At 38.9% G+C, this 18,695-nt stretch overlaps 3 protein-coding genes across 9 annotated transcripts in view; all 3 read left to right on the forward strand.

Annotated features, from left to right (window-relative positions):
• LOC135606188 (uncharacterized) overlaps positions 1-11,444 on the forward strand; it is an 11,713-nt gene extending 269 nt beyond the window's left edge. The window contains exons 2-16 of one of the 7 annotated variants that reach the window (XM_065097055.1): positions 559-1,010; positions 1,289-1,526; positions 1,921-2,213; positions 3,693-3,872; positions 4,241-5,023; positions 5,125-5,216; positions 5,314-5,376; positions 5,467-5,555; positions 5,652-5,717; positions 5,974-6,630; positions 7,718-7,792; positions 8,185-8,255; positions 8,345-8,402; positions 9,529-9,784; positions 10,472-11,444. In XM_065097055.1, the coding sequence (XP_064953127.1) occupies positions 598-1,010; positions 1,289-1,526; positions 1,921-2,213; positions 3,693-3,872; positions 4,241-5,023; positions 5,125-5,216; positions 5,314-5,376; positions 5,467-5,555; positions 5,652-5,717; positions 5,974-6,630; positions 7,718-7,792; positions 8,185-8,255; positions 8,345-8,402; positions 9,529-9,784; positions 10,472-11,205 (4,068 nt within the window). In that variant the 5' untranslated portion in view covers positions 559-597 and the 3' untranslated portion in view covers positions 11,206-11,444. The remainder of the gene's footprint in view (positions 1-558; positions 1,011-1,288; positions 1,527-1,920; positions 2,214-3,692; positions 3,873-4,240; positions 5,024-5,124; positions 5,217-5,313; positions 5,377-5,466; positions 5,556-5,651; positions 5,718-5,973; positions 6,631-7,717; positions 7,793-8,184; positions 8,256-8,344; positions 8,403-9,528; positions 9,785-10,471) is intronic. The other 6 variants (XM_065097058.1, XM_065097059.1, XM_065097056.1 and 3 more) reach the window with 6 other exon arrangements.
• A 2,157-nt stretch (positions 11,445-13,601) lies between these two features.
• LOC103976522 (protein BIC1-like) lies at positions 13,602-14,039 on the forward strand. Its single transcript, XM_009391756.3, has one exon. The coding sequence runs from the start codon at positions 13,602-13,604 to the stop codon at positions 14,037-14,039; it is 438 nt and encodes a 145-aa protein (XP_009390031.2).
• A 2,864-nt stretch (positions 14,040-16,903) lies between these two features.
• LOC135605062 (alpha carbonic anhydrase 1, chloroplastic-like) lies at positions 16,904-18,530 on the forward strand. The gene is made up of 6 exons (XM_065094751.1): positions 16,904-17,189; positions 17,298-17,506; positions 17,581-17,687; positions 17,761-17,863; positions 17,940-18,122; positions 18,194-18,530. Exons 1-6 carry the CDS (start codon positions 16,910-16,912, stop codon positions 18,338-18,340), a joined length of 1,029 nt encoding a protein of 342 aa, XP_064950823.1. The 5' UTR covers positions 16,904-16,909; the 3' UTR covers positions 18,341-18,530.
• The last annotated feature ends 165 nt before the right edge of the window (positions 18,531-18,695 follow it).

The raw sequence follows: 18,695 nt of genomic DNA on the forward strand, positions 1-18,695 counted from the left end.
TCTTTGTGAGCTGTAGCTTGAGCTTTCGAATTGGTGGATTTACTTGGCTACTTCGTGTCTTTTGCTTCGAAATCTTTGCTGAAGTCGGTGGATTGCTTTCTGGTTCTCGTTAGGGTTCGACTCGGTGGTTGGAGAGCTTTTTGTAGTTGTAATATGCTAGTTTTGTACTTCTAATTGAGTTGTTTGGTTTCATTTTAGTGGCTCGAGTCGTGCTTTTGGGCTTTCAGTTCGTCTTCTTTCTTGTGGAGTTTCTCAGTGATGAATTCACGTAATTCCTCATCGTCTTGTGCTTCGCTATGGCTTCGGAACTTTGAATTACTATTGCATTCACTGTTGTTCGTAGCTGGATGACCCGTGTTTCTTGAACATTGTCTTTGAACCTTCTTTGAACCCACACTTGAACATTGTCTCACTTGCCGCCTCTCTTTTTATTAGAAGAGATGTATCATTTAGAGTTTCTATTAAAAGAATTCTTTCAATTCTGTGGAAGACCAGTTATGTACCAACATCAGCTTCTGAGGTTGTAGAAATTTATAAGGAATGTATGTCCATATGCAGGAATGAGATGTGGATGTGAGCTTTTATGGTTGATTAAGCATGAAAATGTCAGGAAGTATGAGGGCAGAGTCAGCTTCGAGTAGTCTGGATGGACCAAACTTTGCTGCTTCCTATCACAATGGGCAGCGTGGGACCTACTCAGGCTCTGGTTTGGAGAGGTCTGGAAGCTTCCGCGAGAGCTTGGAGAGCCGTATTCTGGTTACTGGGCCCGGTACATCGAGAAACACAGCCTCCTCTGCAGAAATACCACATTTGCTGCAGTATCTTTCATTAGAGCATTTCTCAATGAGCGAGCATAAGTATTCTCGCTCTGGAGAATTAAGAAGAGTTCTAGGTGTTACAGTTGAGGAGCACTCTTTTGGATCTGTGCAGTCTAAGCTGCTCCCTCCCATTGCATCAGAAGATCTTAAACGTTTCAGAGCTAGCATATTTGAGTCATCAACCAGAGCAAGGTTAGTTTCTTCATGCATTTGCCTATTGTTTTCTCTGTATCTATGAAAGCATGATTTGCTTATAGTTACTATATTTTATACTGTTCTGGACAAATCTATCTTTGAATGAACCATTAATTGTTCAACCTTTGTATCTGCTGGATTTTAATCATGTCACTGCTTGGCACATGGGATATGTGTATAAAATCCTGCATGCAAGTAAACATACTTGGAATTGGTTCAATTATACAGTGACATTGTAGTGGCTGCTTGCTGATGATTAACTTCTTTTTCACCAGGGATAGAATGAAGTCATTGCAGGAATCAATTATGAAATTGGATAAATATCGCAACTTGCTTTCAAGGAAACGACAAAGAACTGATCAGTTATATGAGAAGTCAGGTAATTCAAATCCACTTAAGATGGGAAGTCAGAGTCATCAAAGCCCTTCAGAGATTGCAAGTCCAAGACTGGAGGACAGAGCAAAGAATGTAATTCCAAATAAACGTGTTCGCTCCTCTATGGCGGAAGTACGGGTTTGTATATCTTCCCAAGGTGTTATCTTTAGAGATAAGGCTCTTGTCTTTGTCATTTCTTGTGGAGTCTGTTGTACCACTTTTTGGTGATTTGAGGATTTTTAATAAATTAATGCTGTCTTAGTTGTTAATAACCAACTATGTTTACAATCTATAATCATTCTTCCTCCAGTAAATCTATGCATGCTTTTAAGCCTCAAGTTCAACTATTCTGTTAACATTTATTCAGAATTTGTTATCAGTCCAGTTACATGCCTCTCTGATTTGTTGCTAGAAATAAGCATATTGATTACTTGTTTGCGATCCATTTTCTTTTTTTTATTGAAACTCAAATGTGAAGTTTTTAGTTTGTTCATTATAGCTGAAATGACTTTTTCCCCTTTATCTGCTTCAGCCAGAAGGGCGTGGGACTGTTCTTCTGAGGCAAGGTGCAGTTATAGAAAAGGATAAAAATGTGCTTTCTGACAAGGATAAAGTTATGCTTAGAGGTTGCAATGGGGGGCCAATACCTTCAGAAGAGAAGATGTGTGGACTCCCTCCAGGGGGTGATGGATGGGAGAAAAATAAACGAAAGCGTTCTGTTGGCCTTAACAGAGTAATAGATGGTGATAGAGATATTAAACAACCATTTCAGCAGAGGCCTAACAGTGAATCTCGTCTACGCCCTTCTGATGGCAATGGATTCAGGTAACTATTTGAGGAGGTTATACACCTTAAACAATTTATTTATACTTTTCAAGCATAGGATCTTTGTTTAAGTTACTGGAGATAAGAATCATCATCCTACTTTGTTTAGAACAAATAACTGCTTCTGGATTGCTGACAAAATTGTGCAACTATTCTTAGTTTCTTTTTCAGTAGTACCTTAGTTTAGAGTATGAGGTCCTAGAGCTCAGGACTTCAATGAGGTAGCCATTTCAAAGTTATCATGCAGAAGTGTTTTATGTGATTAGCTAGATCTGTGGGTAAAACATCATATTCTGCAAGTCAAAAATTTATTAGTTAATATTAATTCATATTGGATGGGTATGGTGAGGGTGGGAGAAAGAAGCTATTGTGGGTTAGGGTTAGGAATTGCTGCTTACTGTGGTAAGGCTCTGTACCTCAACTTACCCCAGATCTCATATTGGTAGAGTCCTATCCACGTGGCCACCTTTATTTTTGTAGTAGGTTTTTCATCTAACAGTAGAACACAATGAAAAATAGTAACAAGACAAGGTAAGCCAGCAATTTTAAACTAGTACATCAAGAAGCTATGATGCTTGGATTCCTTCAATTTCCAATTAGTGTAAGAAGTATTTAGGCTTCGAATATTAGCATTATGGCCATTTTTGTAATTTAGAGCCCCTATATTCTTTTCAATTTAATATGAGAGTTACTTTCTTTTTTGTTTTTACTTTTTGATTTCAATGTTTATTATGAGTAAGTTTTGACCTTGTACATGCACTATCTAGGGAATTAAGAGACAGTTTCTCTTTAAAGGGTAAATCTAACGTTTTTTGGTTTTGGTATCAGACTCTAGATATGGTTGGTATTTTCAGGGCATTTGTGCTTATTTGACCCACTTAAGCTGAAGTAGTGATGTACCTGTTGACCAAGTTCAGGATGAGTACATGCAGGAAAACCTACACTGATTTGAGTACGAGCATGCAACTCAAGCATTGTTTTTTCAGCTCAAATATAAAAAAGTGTAAATTACATCACTCAATCCTTCAAATCTGGGATGAACTTTATTTGGGTCCCTAAAATTCAATTTGTGCCAGTTGTTTTTATAAATTTATCAACATTTGATACAAGTCCTGTTGTTAGCTTTTATCCATTAACCTTTGTGAAAAGTTAATTTTGCTATACAACAGGATTGGACTCACCAACGTGGATAAATGTCAGCGAGAACTATTGCTTCTTGATTTATTATATAGCTTTGTGGGTTGATAATTTCTTGGAAACATTTAGTTGGTCAAAAAATAGGGATATCTTTCTGATGGTGAGTTTTTTTTCTTTTCAATCTGTTGAATGAAAAAAGAAAAAGAAAATAGAACTTTGATCTAACAAAAAAATTCCTGCTGACTAGGTAGTGGTGATCTTTCACGTCCCTACTCTCTTTCTATCCCTCAATAACATTTAGAAAATTTCTGCTAATATTTGCTTCAAACTCTCATCTTGCAGACCTGGCTTGTCTAGTGTAACCACAATAAGCAACAAGATGGATAGCTGCCCCGAAAATAGTGGTGCTAACTCTCGTGGAATACTCAAGAATGACTTGGATGGTAGCTCCACTCCAAATGAAAGACGAGAACATTTTGTTGGACAAGATAATGATCGAATGGTGCCTAAAGGAAGCAATAAGTATGTTTACATTACACTTATATTGCTTTTGTGGCTACATTATAAGATAGAAAATCATGAAAGACTGCAATACAAGCTCCCCATTACTGCAAAGCATATTCCTTCAAACTTGCATCTAGTGTAATGTCCTTGGAGAGGGTTATATGGTTACTGTTTACATTATGTATCATGGTATTATATGTAGCTTCTAGAGGCAAACTAGTGTTAGGCTAAGTGGCTAACACTAGTGTTTGGCTACATCCCTTCAAACTTTTATCTGGAGATTTCTGTTTTGCTTTAAAATTTAAATATTTTGCTCCATTTTTAGCTCTGCATGTATTATCGTTGAACATTCAGCAAATATAACATTGGCTCATTGTTATATCCAGGTTAAATATGCGTGAGGATGCTCAAGTGGGAAACCAAAGTCCTCTGATAAAAGGAAAAGCATCTAGAGCACTGAGAACTGGTTCAGGCATTGTCATGAATGCATCTTCTAATTTTCTTCGTTCATCTGGTAGCACTGATGGTTGGGAGCAAGCCCCCTGCATCAACAAAATTCAGCCGTCAAATGGGGTGAACAATCGTAAAGGGTCAACAGGGTCAATAAATAATGAATCATCATCACCCTCTGTAACTCAATGGGTGGGTCAACGGCCTCAAAAAATCTCTAGAACAAGAAGGGTTAATGTAGTTTCTCCAGTCTCAAACTTGGATGATGCTCAGTTTTCACACGAAGGATTTTCTACTCCAGATGGTGGCGCCAGAATGACAACTACAGATACCAGTGGGCTTTTAATTTCTAGAGGCAGGCCCAGTAGCAATCACCAATCAAAACTGAGACTCGATAATGTCCTCTCTCCTGCAGTATTATCAGAAAGTGAAGAGTCAGTTGCTGTCGAGAACAAGTTGAAGGAGAAAGGAACTGATAATTTTGAGCTAGAAGATGGTGCTCAAGCACCCCTTAAGGCAACAACTTCTGCTTTGCCATCAAAGAAGACCAAGACTACTCCAAAAGAAGAAATTGGAGACGGAGTTCGAAGACAAGGTAGGAGTGGAAGAGGCTCAGTACAGTCAAAATCATGTTTACCTCTACCAAGGGAGAAACTGGAAAATGTAGATTCTACAAAGCCACTCAAAAATGGAAAGCATGGTTCTGAAAGGAGCGAAAGGTTCCAGACTTTCTTGATTGCTATGGAATTAAAAATCTTGCTATTACTTTGTACTTATGAATTGGATTAAGCTTACTAAGTTGTACTATTGCCCGGTACAGTAGGATTGGCCGGCCTCCTTCAAAAAAGTTATCTGATCGGAAGACTTGTGTCCGTACACAAATTATGAATGGTGGTTCCTTTGAATTGGCAGGTTCTAGAATTTATATCCATTTAACAATTCTATAGTTGATCTTTTCCTTGCTTTTTTACATCTGTAAGGTGCAACCTTATATGATCAAATTTTGTAGGAGAATCAGAGGATGATCGAGAAGAATTACTGTCAGCTGCAAATGCAGCTCGTAGCGCCAGCTGTGAGATTCATCTTAAAAATATTTGCTTCCACAAATCAAATCCATTTACACTTTGCTTCCTTTGTTTTATTGTCATTCTTACTTTTGTAGATCATGCCTGTTTAAGCACTTTCTGGAAAAAAATGGAATCCATTTTTTCATTTGTGACATTGGAGGATATATCTTTTGTCAAGCATCAGGTTAGTGTTTATGTTGTATGATCCCTTTTTTAATAATAGTATCTGTTTATGTTATGCTGACAAGCCTTACTCTTCATTTACCCAACTTTGTAACAGATTCATTTTGCTAAGGAGGTAGATGGAAGTTTGTCTAACAGGGTTGAAGTTGGCCATGATGTAATGGTACTAGCCACTTCTAATTTTCTGCATATGTCTTTCATGTTTCGTCTTTGAAGAAGGTGTGGACTTGTATGTTTATAACCTTAGCGCTTCCTGAATATGAAATCAGTTTCTCTCTTTCTTCGTCTCTCAATTCAATGAACTATATTTGTGAATTGTGATACTAGTGATTTTAAATTAACAACTCTGTAGACTTGGTAACTTTACTTTTCAGCAGCCTGTGTTGGTGTCTGATCAGAATCATTCCATTTCTTTTCAGGATGAGGTCCTTTACGATGTGGCATCTTCACCTCACATTTCCTTTGCCAGAGAGCAGTCAAGTGTGGTTGGATCAACCAACAAATCTTTTGAGACCCGTTATTCGGCTGCTGGGACACAGCATGTCAATGCATCACTTGGAAGATTAGAGACCAAGAGATGGTATGACAAAATGGTTCCACTCACGCAGAGGCTTCTCTCAGCCTTTATCACAGAAGATGATATCAAAAATGTTGAAAATGACTCCCAAGGCGAATCAGTTTTACAGTTGTCAAGTGATTATGTTCATTATGGTACTAATAGTCATGTTAATGATCATGCTAAAGATTTACTGAACATGGATTGTGAGTTGGAGCTTAATTATAAGAATCAGAAAAATTGTATGGGAGATAATATGCCTTGTGATGGATTTATGGTCTCCAACAACTTTAGGCACTCAAATATTCAACATTTCATGTCCGGAGATGAACCACTGGTGGAAAATAGTGCTGTTACGAATGCATATAATGGTTCACTTTCTGATTACCAGAAAAATAATCTTAATCAGCTGCAGATAATGGACAACACTTTTCCCTATGAGCGCCAGTTTGAGGACATGCCTCTTGATGATAGGATTTTGATGGAACTCCACAGTATAGGCATATTTCCGGATGCAGTGGTATGTATACTTTAAAATGTATTGTTTATTTTATCTTATCTTGATGACATAGATTGTGGTGCAGCTCTAATTTAATCTTGGCATTTAAGTTCTGTCGCAGTAGTGTGGTGGTGTATTTTGAAATTATTGAAGCAATTAATTGGAAAAGAAATGAATGCTAATAGGTGATAGCACCAAATGAAAAGCACTTGTCCTTGTTCAGAAGGCTATCTTTTCCGGATGATGTCTCTTGCTATTTCTTCTTTTTGTTTGAATCTTCATGTATTTTCTCTTAATTTCTCTTTTCATAAGAAAAATTATATTTTCCTTTGTTGGAAATACTGCACAAGGTACTTGGCAATTGGCATTTCTTAGAAAAATTGTCTGATTAAATCGAACAAAGAGCATACCTGTCTATTTATTTCCACATATTTTGCTTAAGTTTGGTGCCTTGCCTTGCCCATACGAGATTCTCTATAATTTTACTATAATCAAATCCCTACAAACCATATATAAGTTCAAGTAGATCTATGATTAAATGCTCAAGTGGGCTTGAGGTAATCCAATCTTGATATAGCTTGTGGCAATGCTTAAAATCTCAGTCAGGTGCCAATACCAGACAGTTGTTGGATGGTGACGATCCTTACTAAGAGAATGAGGAGGTAGAGAGGGAGGAGACGGTGACAACACGACAGGAAAGAGCAAGTGGTGGAGGCAGGGAGAGAGAGAATTTGTGAGAGAAAGCATGAAGGAGAGAGAGAAAGAGAGAGCACTTAGAAGAGAGAGGGAGAGAGAGAGAGAGAGAGAGAAGATAATTGCTAAAAGTAAAATAATATCGGTACCAAGAGGTAGGCTTACTACCTGGTACATCTGGTTGCATCAGTTAAATCCGGACGTGTGCTTGGTAACATAACCATACTGGGATGGTAAGCCTATTATGAACCAAACTTTCCTTTTGATGAAAGATAAATGAACAGAATAAACATATCTGCATTCAGCCTTGTAATTTATTTAAATTTTTATGTGTTATTTGAAATTGTAGTAGTTAAACTTTGCCATTTTCCTTTGAGCTTAATACGTCTTACCTTTTTCATAAATTTCTCTACAGCCTGATCTTGCTGAGAGCGAAGATGGAGAAATTGACAAAGTTATTGCAGAACTTAAGATGAGACTTTATGAGCAGGTTATTTGTTTGAAATGCTTAATGTTTTGATATTTATTTTGAAAATTTATGATTAGATACGTAGAGGGGCTCTGTTAAGCTTGTAACTCTCAAGATTATATAAGGTTGTGCAATTTGCTGACACCCAATTATGAGAAATTTCACAATTGAGGAAAACTCTATTAAGACATAATCATTTATGAAGTTACATGCAAAAATATTTTTACTGTATGGAAATCTCTTATGGTAAGATATTGCAGTCAAAGCCTGACAGTGTTAGCATTTTTATCATTTGAATATAGTGATGTATGAATATTTGATCTTTCTAACTCCGCACGAGAATGCACAAAACTCTTTACAATTTTATGGTCTTTATTATTGACAGTTATTCTAATGCTAAGTTGCTTTAATAGGTGAGGAAAAAGAAAACTCAATTAGGTAAACTAGAAAAAACAGTTGAAGGTATAAAAGAAGTTGAGGAGAGGTACGAGTTTCAATATTCTTCTTTGTTTCACTGGTCATAAGTAATCCTTGATCTACCATAACTGAAGAGTCTTTAATTTAAAACTACAGGAAACTTGAGCAGCTTGCAATGAACAAACTTGTTGAGATGGCACACAAAAGGCTAACGGTAATCACAGAACTCAAGTGTACTGTCATTTTAGTACTGTTTTTCTCTTAAGTAATTCTCTGCTTGAAAATATTGATGGAAGTTTCTTTTTACTATCTTCTGCTGTCTTATAATGATATGAGCGAGTGTTGATGGATCCTAGAGATGTCTGAGTAACTGATTCCTAGCCAAGTCTTTATTTGTATCTTCATTGGGTATTTTAAGGAAATGTTCCAATCTCTTCTTATGCATATGATGTTATCTATTGTTGGTTTTACCTTGGAGATTAATTCATTGGTGCATCTATACTTATGAACTTAATACTATAGTATTGGGGTGTTCTGCTCAACTTTTTGTCTTTCATGCAAATTTTGGATTCATGAATTTTGACTTGTCCCCTGCAACCTTCAAAGTTATCATGTAGTCTAAGCTCATAATGGTATCTTCTTTGAAGCTTAAATGCAAAGTACTTGCACTTTTAGTTTGCTTCCTGGATTGTTACCTCTTCCATGAATGATCTCCTTTTTTCTATTTAGATTTTTTATTCTCTGCTTATGCTAGTGATCTAGAATTGAAAGTAATACTGTCAATTTTATTATAAATATAAACAGGTCTGTACCTTTGTAGCATTATACTTTAAACTACGCTCTGTTAAATAACAAATCTCTAGTGTGGATTGATTTATGGCTTAAGGGAAGAAAATCAGTTCTATTGTGGTTTTTCAGTGTCCGATCACCATCAGTTTAGATAGTCATTCTGATTTTCATATTACCTCAGAACCTCATCACATGACCATACTTCAATTCATAGTTGTATTTAATTAGGAATTTTCTTGGATCACAACAGGTGAGTTCAGTTACCCTGGAGTTATATGAGGCAGAAGGCTTAACCAATCTAGATTCTTAACCCTCATTCTAGCCGTAGATTATGTAAATCCAATGAAGGAAATTGTTGTACTAGTTTGATTTTATTTGGCTATATCTGAATATGTGGACAAACCCTGGTGCCCTTTCATGCTTCATATATTGACTGTATTAGCAGCATATTGGTTGAGCTGCTCATGAGATACCATTATTATCCTCGGGCACTCCTTGATGTTAATTGGAGTTCATTTAAATTACCTATAAAATTTGTCTTCTTTCTACAGGGCGGGCGTGGTAGTTCAAGTCATAAGAATGGAATAACTAAGGTTTCAAAACAACTTGCATTGGCCTTTGCTAAGCGAACAATAGCCAGATGTCACAGATTTGAAGAAACAGGTCGAAGCTGCTTCAGTGAACCGGCATTGCGGGATGTGATCTTGTCAGCACCTCTACATAACATTGATGCTAAACATTCAGATGTTTCTGGTGCTATTAATCATGTGGAATCACGGAGCGGTCATCTTGGTTCCCGAGTATCAGGTATGGATTTTGGTTGCATCATTCTTCCCTCTCTCTAGAAGCATGCATGTGGTGTCATATGCGAATGTATGTGCATGCACTTGCATTTGTAAGTATCATATATGTTTGTTTATATACATTATAATCCCAGTTTAACACATTTAGACATTTATTAATTAATTTATTATTAGTGTCGATGGTCTGAACTGTTGCTTGTTAGCCCAGTAGGCTTTAATCACACAACCTTGCCCTGGGCTGAAATTTGTGGTCCATCTAGTAAGTAGGATTTCAGCCTTATTTGTGGGCCTGATTGACTGGAGAGGCTCATATAATCTTTGTTTAATGCACTTCATTCTTTGAAGTATATAAAACTGATGTCTATATGTGACCCTGTGTTATTTGGTACTTCTAATACAGTTATTTGTTCATGATCATATAAAAACATAATGGAGCACATAATTTTGTCCTCATAAAGGATTTGGCAACTAACCAAATATAGTTTGATGTTTTACAATCAAGATTATTGTCTTTGAGTATGTCTTGGTTCTCAAGTGTGGTCTGGCAATGGACTGAGCTAGGCCCTGCTGGAGCTGGTCCATTGACACCATAGATATTACCTGAGAATGTTGATCATACACCCAACTAGCATCATGATTTCCTTTCCTGTTTTTGTTTTAGCTGTTTAAGAAGTACTGGTTATATTTGCAGCTTCTTCTAACTGGCTTTCAGGTGTACCATCAGTTATGGAGAGGCATGGACTTGGTAATAAGATTGATCGAGGTCCATTGGATGCATACCAAGGTTTTCCTCAAATGGGAGATCAATTGGTTAGTAAACCCGACAGGAAGAAGAAGGAGGTGCTTCTGGATGATGTTGTTACAGATGCTGCTACAAGAGCCATATCAACTCCTAGCTACTCTCTTCCAAGTAGCACAAAATGGAAAAAAACTGAAAGAGACAGGGATCAGCACAAAGATGCATTGGGAAGAAGCTCTACTGCTAAAGCTGGTCGTCCATCATCCAGTGGCAGGGGTGAACGCAAAACAAGGACAAAGCCAAAGCAAAAGATAGCTCAATTGTCAACATCAGGGAATGGTATTGGCCGAGTTACAGAGGCAGCCAACTTTTTGTCACCAGCATCACAAGAATCCTTTGACACTGTGAATAATTCTGTCATGAAAATTGATCAGGAAGTTGAATTGCAAAGTTCAAGTAATATTACCCATGATTCATCTAAAGAGGTTGATGATACTATCTTCACTAACTTACCACTGCATGCGATAGATTCCATTGATGAATTAGATGTAGCTGAAGGTCTGGGTGGACAAGGTCAGGATATTGGTTCTTGGCTGAATGTTGATGAAGATGCACTCCAAGATCATGATCTAGTGGGCCTAGAAATTCCAATGGATGATCTCTCAGAATTGAAATTGAACTTTTAAAGGGAGACTAATGTGGATATTCAAAATCTGTCAGAATACAAGCTCTATTGTCTTTATGACAACTAACAGGTCAAATTGTCTACCTCAACGAATTAGAATATGTACCTAGGACAGTCTATTCTTTTTTATACCTTGTAAGTTCTTGGCAGTTCCCAGTTGCTTTCCGTCATCTAAGAATTGTTCAGAGTACCAAATGTCAAAATAATTTGACCCATCTATCCAGATTAATCTTATTTCAAGATACTATGGGAAATGTGTCTGGAGTTGAATAATATCAGCTGAGGTAGTTTTTGTACTCATGTTCCAACAACACATGCTTTGAGAAGCACATGAATGCAGCCATTAAACGGTTGTCAATGGGGCATGTACTGAAATGATTAGCCTGTGGAGTGGTGGATTTTTGGATGGCAAATGCCAATGATGAAAAGAGCCGACCTTGAAGCAGCAGATGCACTTCAGTTGTAAGTTCTGCATCATAGTATCTCCAATCTCCCTCTTCTGATTCATTTTTTTAGCTTCTATATCTGAGATGTCTTCTATTGCATCTGATGCTGTGCCGAGTTGTGATTGGCTTTTGTTTAATTCCAGATTTCCATCGAAAGATGCACCAACTTAAACATGTCTCTGTTCTTTTGTATATATGGAGATGCCCTTGTTCATTTTGGTATAATTTATTCTCTCTCTCTCTCTCTCTCTCTCTCTCTCTCTCTCTCTCTCTCTCTCTCTCTCTTTCTTTCATGAATGTTATAATGTTTGCAACTGTGGGAAGGCAGCAGTTTGACAATTTATTTATTCAGCATTGGTCCATCTTGAACGGATTGGTGCATTTTTTTTTGTTAATTATTCTGTACTTATTGCTGTCAACTCTGTAAATCGAAACTGTAGTTGCATGGAGTGTCAAATCTGTAAATCCATAGTGGGAAGCCAGCAGTTTGGCAATTTTTATTTTTCCGCAAAGTGTTTTTTTTTTTTAATTCTCACGTAGTATCTTTTATTTTTTAAAGACAGATTATCTTTTGCCTCCATTATATGGTCGTTTTCTTCCCATTAAGGTTGCCTCTACCCTTTGCCCATTGTGACCGTTTATTGTTAGTTCTATTGTGTTGTGCTACGAGCCATCTTCATTATCATGAGGTTCTCGTTGTCCTCATCATCTTCGTAGCGAGTGTTCGTCGTGAGGCTTCATCACCTCTACCCTTGTGCAAGGTCTTGAGCCTCGACTTCATCCTCGGCACGTGGTTGGGGCGTCTAAAGAGAGTAGGATGGGTGGAAGCAATGGAAAAGTAAGAGTAAAGTTGTGGCCATCATAGACGATGACGAGAAGATAAAAACCATGCCTCGTCCCCTCTCGTGCTACCATAGCCTCTATGCAGAGGAGTCTTGTGGACAGACGTGGTGGTCATGTGAAGGACAGGAGGTAACAAGACCTCACGATGGGCTATGGGCTCTTGTTGTTGTGGCAATGAGGACGACGACAAAAGTCGCCTTAAGATGGGCTCTCATTGCAGAGGTAATGAGAACGACAACAAAAATCTCACTGAGACATAGGAAGTCAAGGTGCAAAGGTGACTATGGACGAACGCTAAGGGTAACTTATCTTTCAGAAAATAAGAGTGATTTGCACGCACACATAAAGCAAAAATATGCTATAGTGGAAAGAAAAAAAACCTTAGGTTTTTAAGAAAATTTACCGCTATATATAAATAATTCAACAGAAATATGGAAAAGAAAACCTTCTTTGCGAGGTTCATGAGATTCAATTGACACGACCCATGACTCAAAACTCAAACTCGGTAGAAACTAGATTGTGGAACTCAATAGCTATGCGATCATTATTTTCAAGAAAAAAAAAAATTGAGCTAGCAAGCTAATTATCAAGCTAATTAAATAAATAAATAAATAATTATTTAATCATGATTATGAAAATTTACCATACATATTAATTACGTTGAAAAGGAAAAAAGAAAATTATATTGCCTAAGAGATTAGTCACAAAAAGTGGAGCGGGTGGCACAAATGTAATGTGGTAGGCGCACACATGTTGAATGTGTCGTGGTCTCGACGCACATCAACCTTTAATTCTGATGTGGGAATCCCCACAAAATATCAGCTCCAATTGGCTCCCACTGTGCGTGCGCAAGTCAGCAGCGGCCTCTCATCCTTCCTTCCACTCCGGAGGTGAAGGCATAAAACGGACACGTAAACTTTGCTTCCGCCATATGAAGCCAATCTCACAACGTGTTCTCCTCGGCGACACCCACCTGATCTCCCCTCCCCCCCCTTGCTGTGTGTCCTCCAACTGCACCACTAGTTCTTCCACCACCCCCTCCCCTTTGATCTTTTTAGCTTCCCCCAACCCTCGTACGCCATAAGAAGAAGAAGCAGCAGCCCCTTCGATGGAGCTGCATCCCGAATCCGCAATCGACATTGCTCCCGCGAATCGGGGACCGGGAGTCCGCGTCGAGCTGGTGCCGTCATCATCTTCGGAGGATCCACCAGCCAAGAGCTCGGAAGAGCTCGTCGATGCATGCTCGAAGAAAAGCACTCGCGAAGAGCGCGCGGCGTGCTCGACGGAGGTCGCGATGGAGCGCGTCGGAGCCCACGCGGCCGAGGAAAGCGGGCGGGAGAGGCTTAAGAGGCACAGGATGGAGATGGCGGGGCGGGTGTGGATACCGGAGACATGGGGGCAGGAGAATCGTCTAAAGGATTGGATCGACAGCTCGGTGTTCGACAGGCCTCTCGTTCCCAAGGGTTTGGTGTCGGCCAGGGAGGCGCTGGTGGAGGCGTGTCGACGGACGAGCTCCCGCTCGCGCCAGATAAGAAACCCATGCTAATCAATTCTCGGTCCTCATCATCACATGCTGTGTGTGTGTGTTCGCTTGCTTGCCTGATGATATCATATGCTTGCTCGCATGGAACAAAAGCAAATCTATTAGTATTCGCTCAGCTTTGACATTGAAACGTGTAATATTTATTATTAGTATTGACTGCTTCTCATTCATGTCACCTTCTCTATTGATCGCAGCGGTTCATGAACAGTGCATGCATGTGTTTCTCGAAAACTAGAGATATCTCTACGGATGGTTCTATTGCTCTATAGTGAGATCATCTGATTCCTACCAAATTAATTCATCTTGATTCATATTTTTAACATATAGAAAACCAGAATCATATAGTGATTATCTTTGTGAATGATAGAAAGAAAGAATTTATTCTTCAATACAAACAATAGACTCGACCAAAGTTAAGGAGGAGTTTTTCATCAGCAAAATTTGTTTCACCCAAAAAATTGAGTTTGCTTTTGTTTCATCTCATAATCGAGTGTTGGATATATAAATATATATAAATTGAGTTTGCTTTTGTTTCATCAGCAAAAAAGGGATTTATTATTTGTTGATATTATGATTTACTAAGAGTTTTCTATTAAGAATAATTCAAATCACTTGTAATGTAGATGTATGAGCCATAGGAAATATATTACAATTTGTTTAGACAACTTTATTGTGATAACTAATATCTTTTCGAAAATTAAAATATATTTTCATCGGGTGTACTTAACGCTTACATGTGAACTCGAACTTGAGACCTATCACTTTGTGTAACAATGCAATAACAATGTACGGAGGATAGTAAAAAAATATGTTGGATTATATAACTATATTCATCTAAGACGAATGCAAATTTAGACAAAGTTAAGATTATTTATGCATATATATATTATAAGAATCTAACGGATGATTGAAGAGGAGAAAGATCGATCAAAAGGGATTGTTGAAGAAAGAATGAATATCTATATTTAAGTTCAAGAAAGTTTACGATTATTCGATAAATTGCCCGACCTAACCATAGTAGTCATTCTCAAACATGACATGGATCGCCAACTCGATTTGTTAGAACTCAAGTCGATTAAGTGTTAGTTTGCTATTTAATACTTAAAATTTTATTTATAAATTATATGCAAAGGGGATACATGATCAAAAGATTAAAAAAAGGTCAACATAAAAATATAGCATATCTGCTGAGATATCTAATGAGAATAGATTTCAAGAAAGTGGACTACAAAACCTTCCCAAAGTGGCACGACAAAGATTCATGAACCATTTTCTTAGGTAGGGATGCAAGGAAGTGCATGAACTTGCCATCTTGCATTTGATGCCTAACCCTAATTATTTACCTTTATCGGAGGAAAAAGGATTCATATGGGTCATGAAGTTTCATCCTTGGCACACAAAATAAAGATACATGAATCTTTCTTTTTTTTTTTCTCTCCTTTAATTGGCTTATCAATCATTCATATGGAAAATATTAACGTCGGCCATGAATTCACAAATCATTTTATGGAGAAAGCATCTAATGAAAGATCAAAGATATTACCCAAAAAAATTGAAAGAGGAATATGGATGGTGAATTGGACTCTCTATAAATCCCTTGGCAAACCTACCTACGAACTCACTCATCTTCTCTTCCCTTTTAACCTTCTTTAACTGTCTTCCCTGTGCACTAGCTTCTCCTTCATGGTGTTCATCACAAGTCTCACTCTTTGGTGGGCGAGATGGGATCAAAATCATCGGAGGTTTTCAGTTTTGTTGTCTCCGTAAAAAGGATCTCTCCAGTTGGATCCGGTTCGGACCTCGCGAAACATCATGGATGTTGTGCCTTTTTACGGAGGAACAAACATTTTTTGTTCCTCTTCCTTTGCAGTAGTTTGTGTCAAGTGTGAGAGGATTACCATGAATTGTATGGTTCAAGAAAAATTTCAGTGCAGATGACAGCAAAGGGCAGAGAGAAGGCTGCAACTCCCTAAAACAAGAAGAGGGAGTCACTTCCATCTCAAGAGTTTATCATGTACTTACAAGATAGAAACATGTATTTGTGAAGAGAAACCATCAAATATATTCATTTTTTAAAGGAAAATACATTTATTATTATGTAAATATTTGCTTTTTTTCTGAAGGGAAAATTTATTGATATTTGATATTTATTGATTAAGCTCTGTCTGTGAATAGGAATCACCAATGGTTCATTGTGTGTGATGAATAATGTATTTGATAGCTATGTCTTGATGAAATAGTGACAAAAAATAATTTACCATTGCGCTAAATATTATAAATATATCGGGATGTTTTCTTTAAATTTTATGATTATCAAATCAAATAATTTAAGATGAAATTCATACATTCCAATCCTATATCTATTCCTCTTTTCTGACATTCATGAGCTTTGTAAGCTCATGAGATTGTTGAAGGAAATAATATAAAATATAATATATATAAAAATTTCCTATGCAAGTATAATTCACAAAGACATGTCTTAATATCAGATCACGTTTAATACGATGTTTTAATTCGAAACGATCAGGACATACGCTAATATAGGAACTATACAATCATTATTAGGTTTATACCACCACACTCCTAAGTCCGAACCCTAATCGATACCATTATAATATAGGATAATATTTTTGACTTACAATTTTTCTCATAAAAATCAGAATATTTTGAGGTGGGAGAGATGAAGTTTTCAATTGTTGACACTTTTTGATACTCAGCTGATGGGTTATTAATGAAAAAAGAAAAAAAGAAAAAAAAAAAAAGAAAAGCTTATGCTATTATCATAGTTAGCACACCCGAAATTTCCTCCTATAAATATGGAGATGCAGACCATTCCAATCCAATGGAGTCTTCCCTCTCTCTCTATATTTAGCATGCAAAAGGGAGGAGGAGATTGCAAGCACACCCACCGCCACAAGCTTCTCCTCCGTTCCACTATATGTAGCTTTGCAGGCTCTCTCCCCTCTCATCCATCCTTCTCTTCCTTCCCCTTCCTTGTATACACCCCCAACTCTGTAGGCACCTGCAACGATCACCATCCAGCACAAAGCAGAGGAGAAAGAGGAGAGAGGAGGGAGACGACGATGACCTACGTGAAGCCCTTCTTTTGCCTGGGGATTGCTTCCCTTCTTCTGGTCTCTGCCTGCGCCCATGGTATGAAGCCTTCACTCACCTTTCTCTCTCTCTCTCTCTCTCTCTCTCTCTCTCTCGCTTCTTGTTCTTGTTCTCGATGAAGCTACACGACGCTCTGTTCTTCTTCAGATTTCATCCAATTTGGATACGGCGGAGCAAATGGACCAGATAAATGGGGAAGCTTGAGCTCAGAATACCAATTGTGCTCTCAGGGGCTCCACCAATCCCCCATCAACATCGTCAAGAATGCGACGGCCTACAACCAAAACCTGGGTCCTCTTACCAGGGATTACGTCTCCACCAAGGCTTCCCTCGTTAACAATGGCTTCAGCATTGAGGTATGTTCCTTCCTTTTAACTAACTGATCCCCATGGAATGGTTGAAGGTAGTGATGTGGGCCTTGTTCTTGCAGCTGCGATACCAGGCATCTGCTGGGAAAGCAGTGGTGGATGGCAAGAGCTACAGCCTGACGCAGATGATTTGGCATTCACCTTCCGAGCACTTGATCGATGGAGAACGGTCTGTTTCGCGGCCTTTCCTGTAACTTGCAACGACAAGGAAACCGGCGCGTATTAACTCCTGCATTCGACAGGTTCCCGGTGGAGCTTCAGCTGATCCACAAGAGCGACGACGGCAACATCGCGGTCGTCGCCATCATGTACCACTACGGCCACCCCGATGCCTTCCTCCTCCAGGTATAACATCGCGGTCGAGCTGCAGTCCGTTTGTTTGATGGAATGACTGACCGAATCCATCACCTGCCATTCACAGATCCAGGATGAGATGGAGAAACTGGCCATGGAGCAGTGCTCGGCAGACCAAGAAGCGCAGATCCCGCTCGGCGTCGTCCAAACCAGGGCCTTGAAGCGCCGCACTCGCAAGTACTTCCGATACGTCGGGTCTCTCACCACGCCCCCCTGCACCGAGAACGTCACATGGAACATCCTCGGCAAGGTACGACCACGCCCTTCACCTTCACCACCTCCGCCTTGGCCTTCCATGGCTGACATTGCCGCTTGATTCAGGTGAGGGAGATGACCAAGGAGCAGGCGAACTCGCTGCAAGCGCCTCTGAGCCAGAAGTACCGCTACAACGCGAGGCCGGTGCAGCCGTTGAACGGCAGGTGCGTGCAGCTCTTCGACGAGACCCAGCGTAACAAGAAGCCGTCTTGATGCTGCGGCGCGTGAGAGCATGGCGTGCCTGTCCTTCTTCCTCTGCATCGAGTTGGAGATGCGTATGAAATATGAGTATAACTTGCGACGTCGTCTTTTAGCTAACACAGATTACTGTGGCTAAAATGTACTCAAATTCCGTTTGTGTTGCTAATATACATCGAGAATAAAGCTTTGAATTGTGGCTTAATGCATGGGATTAGTGGCTAATCACGTTTAATTCACTGGATTAGTGGTTACGATGCACCACGAATAGTTGCACGATTAGATTCCTTAGATCGTGCTATGAAACCGACGCATGTCGTCCCTACACGTCAACTCCCGGTGATCATCAAGACCGTTCGTCCTTTATCAC

Source organism: Musa acuminata, chromosome BXJ2-2 (genome assembly GCF_036884655.1).
Source record: "Musa acuminata AAA Group cultivar baxijiao chromosome BXJ2-2, Cavendish_Baxijiao_AAA, whole genome shotgun sequence".
Taxonomy (NCBI): domain Eukaryota; kingdom Viridiplantae; phylum Streptophyta; class Magnoliopsida; order Zingiberales; family Musaceae; genus Musa; species Musa acuminata.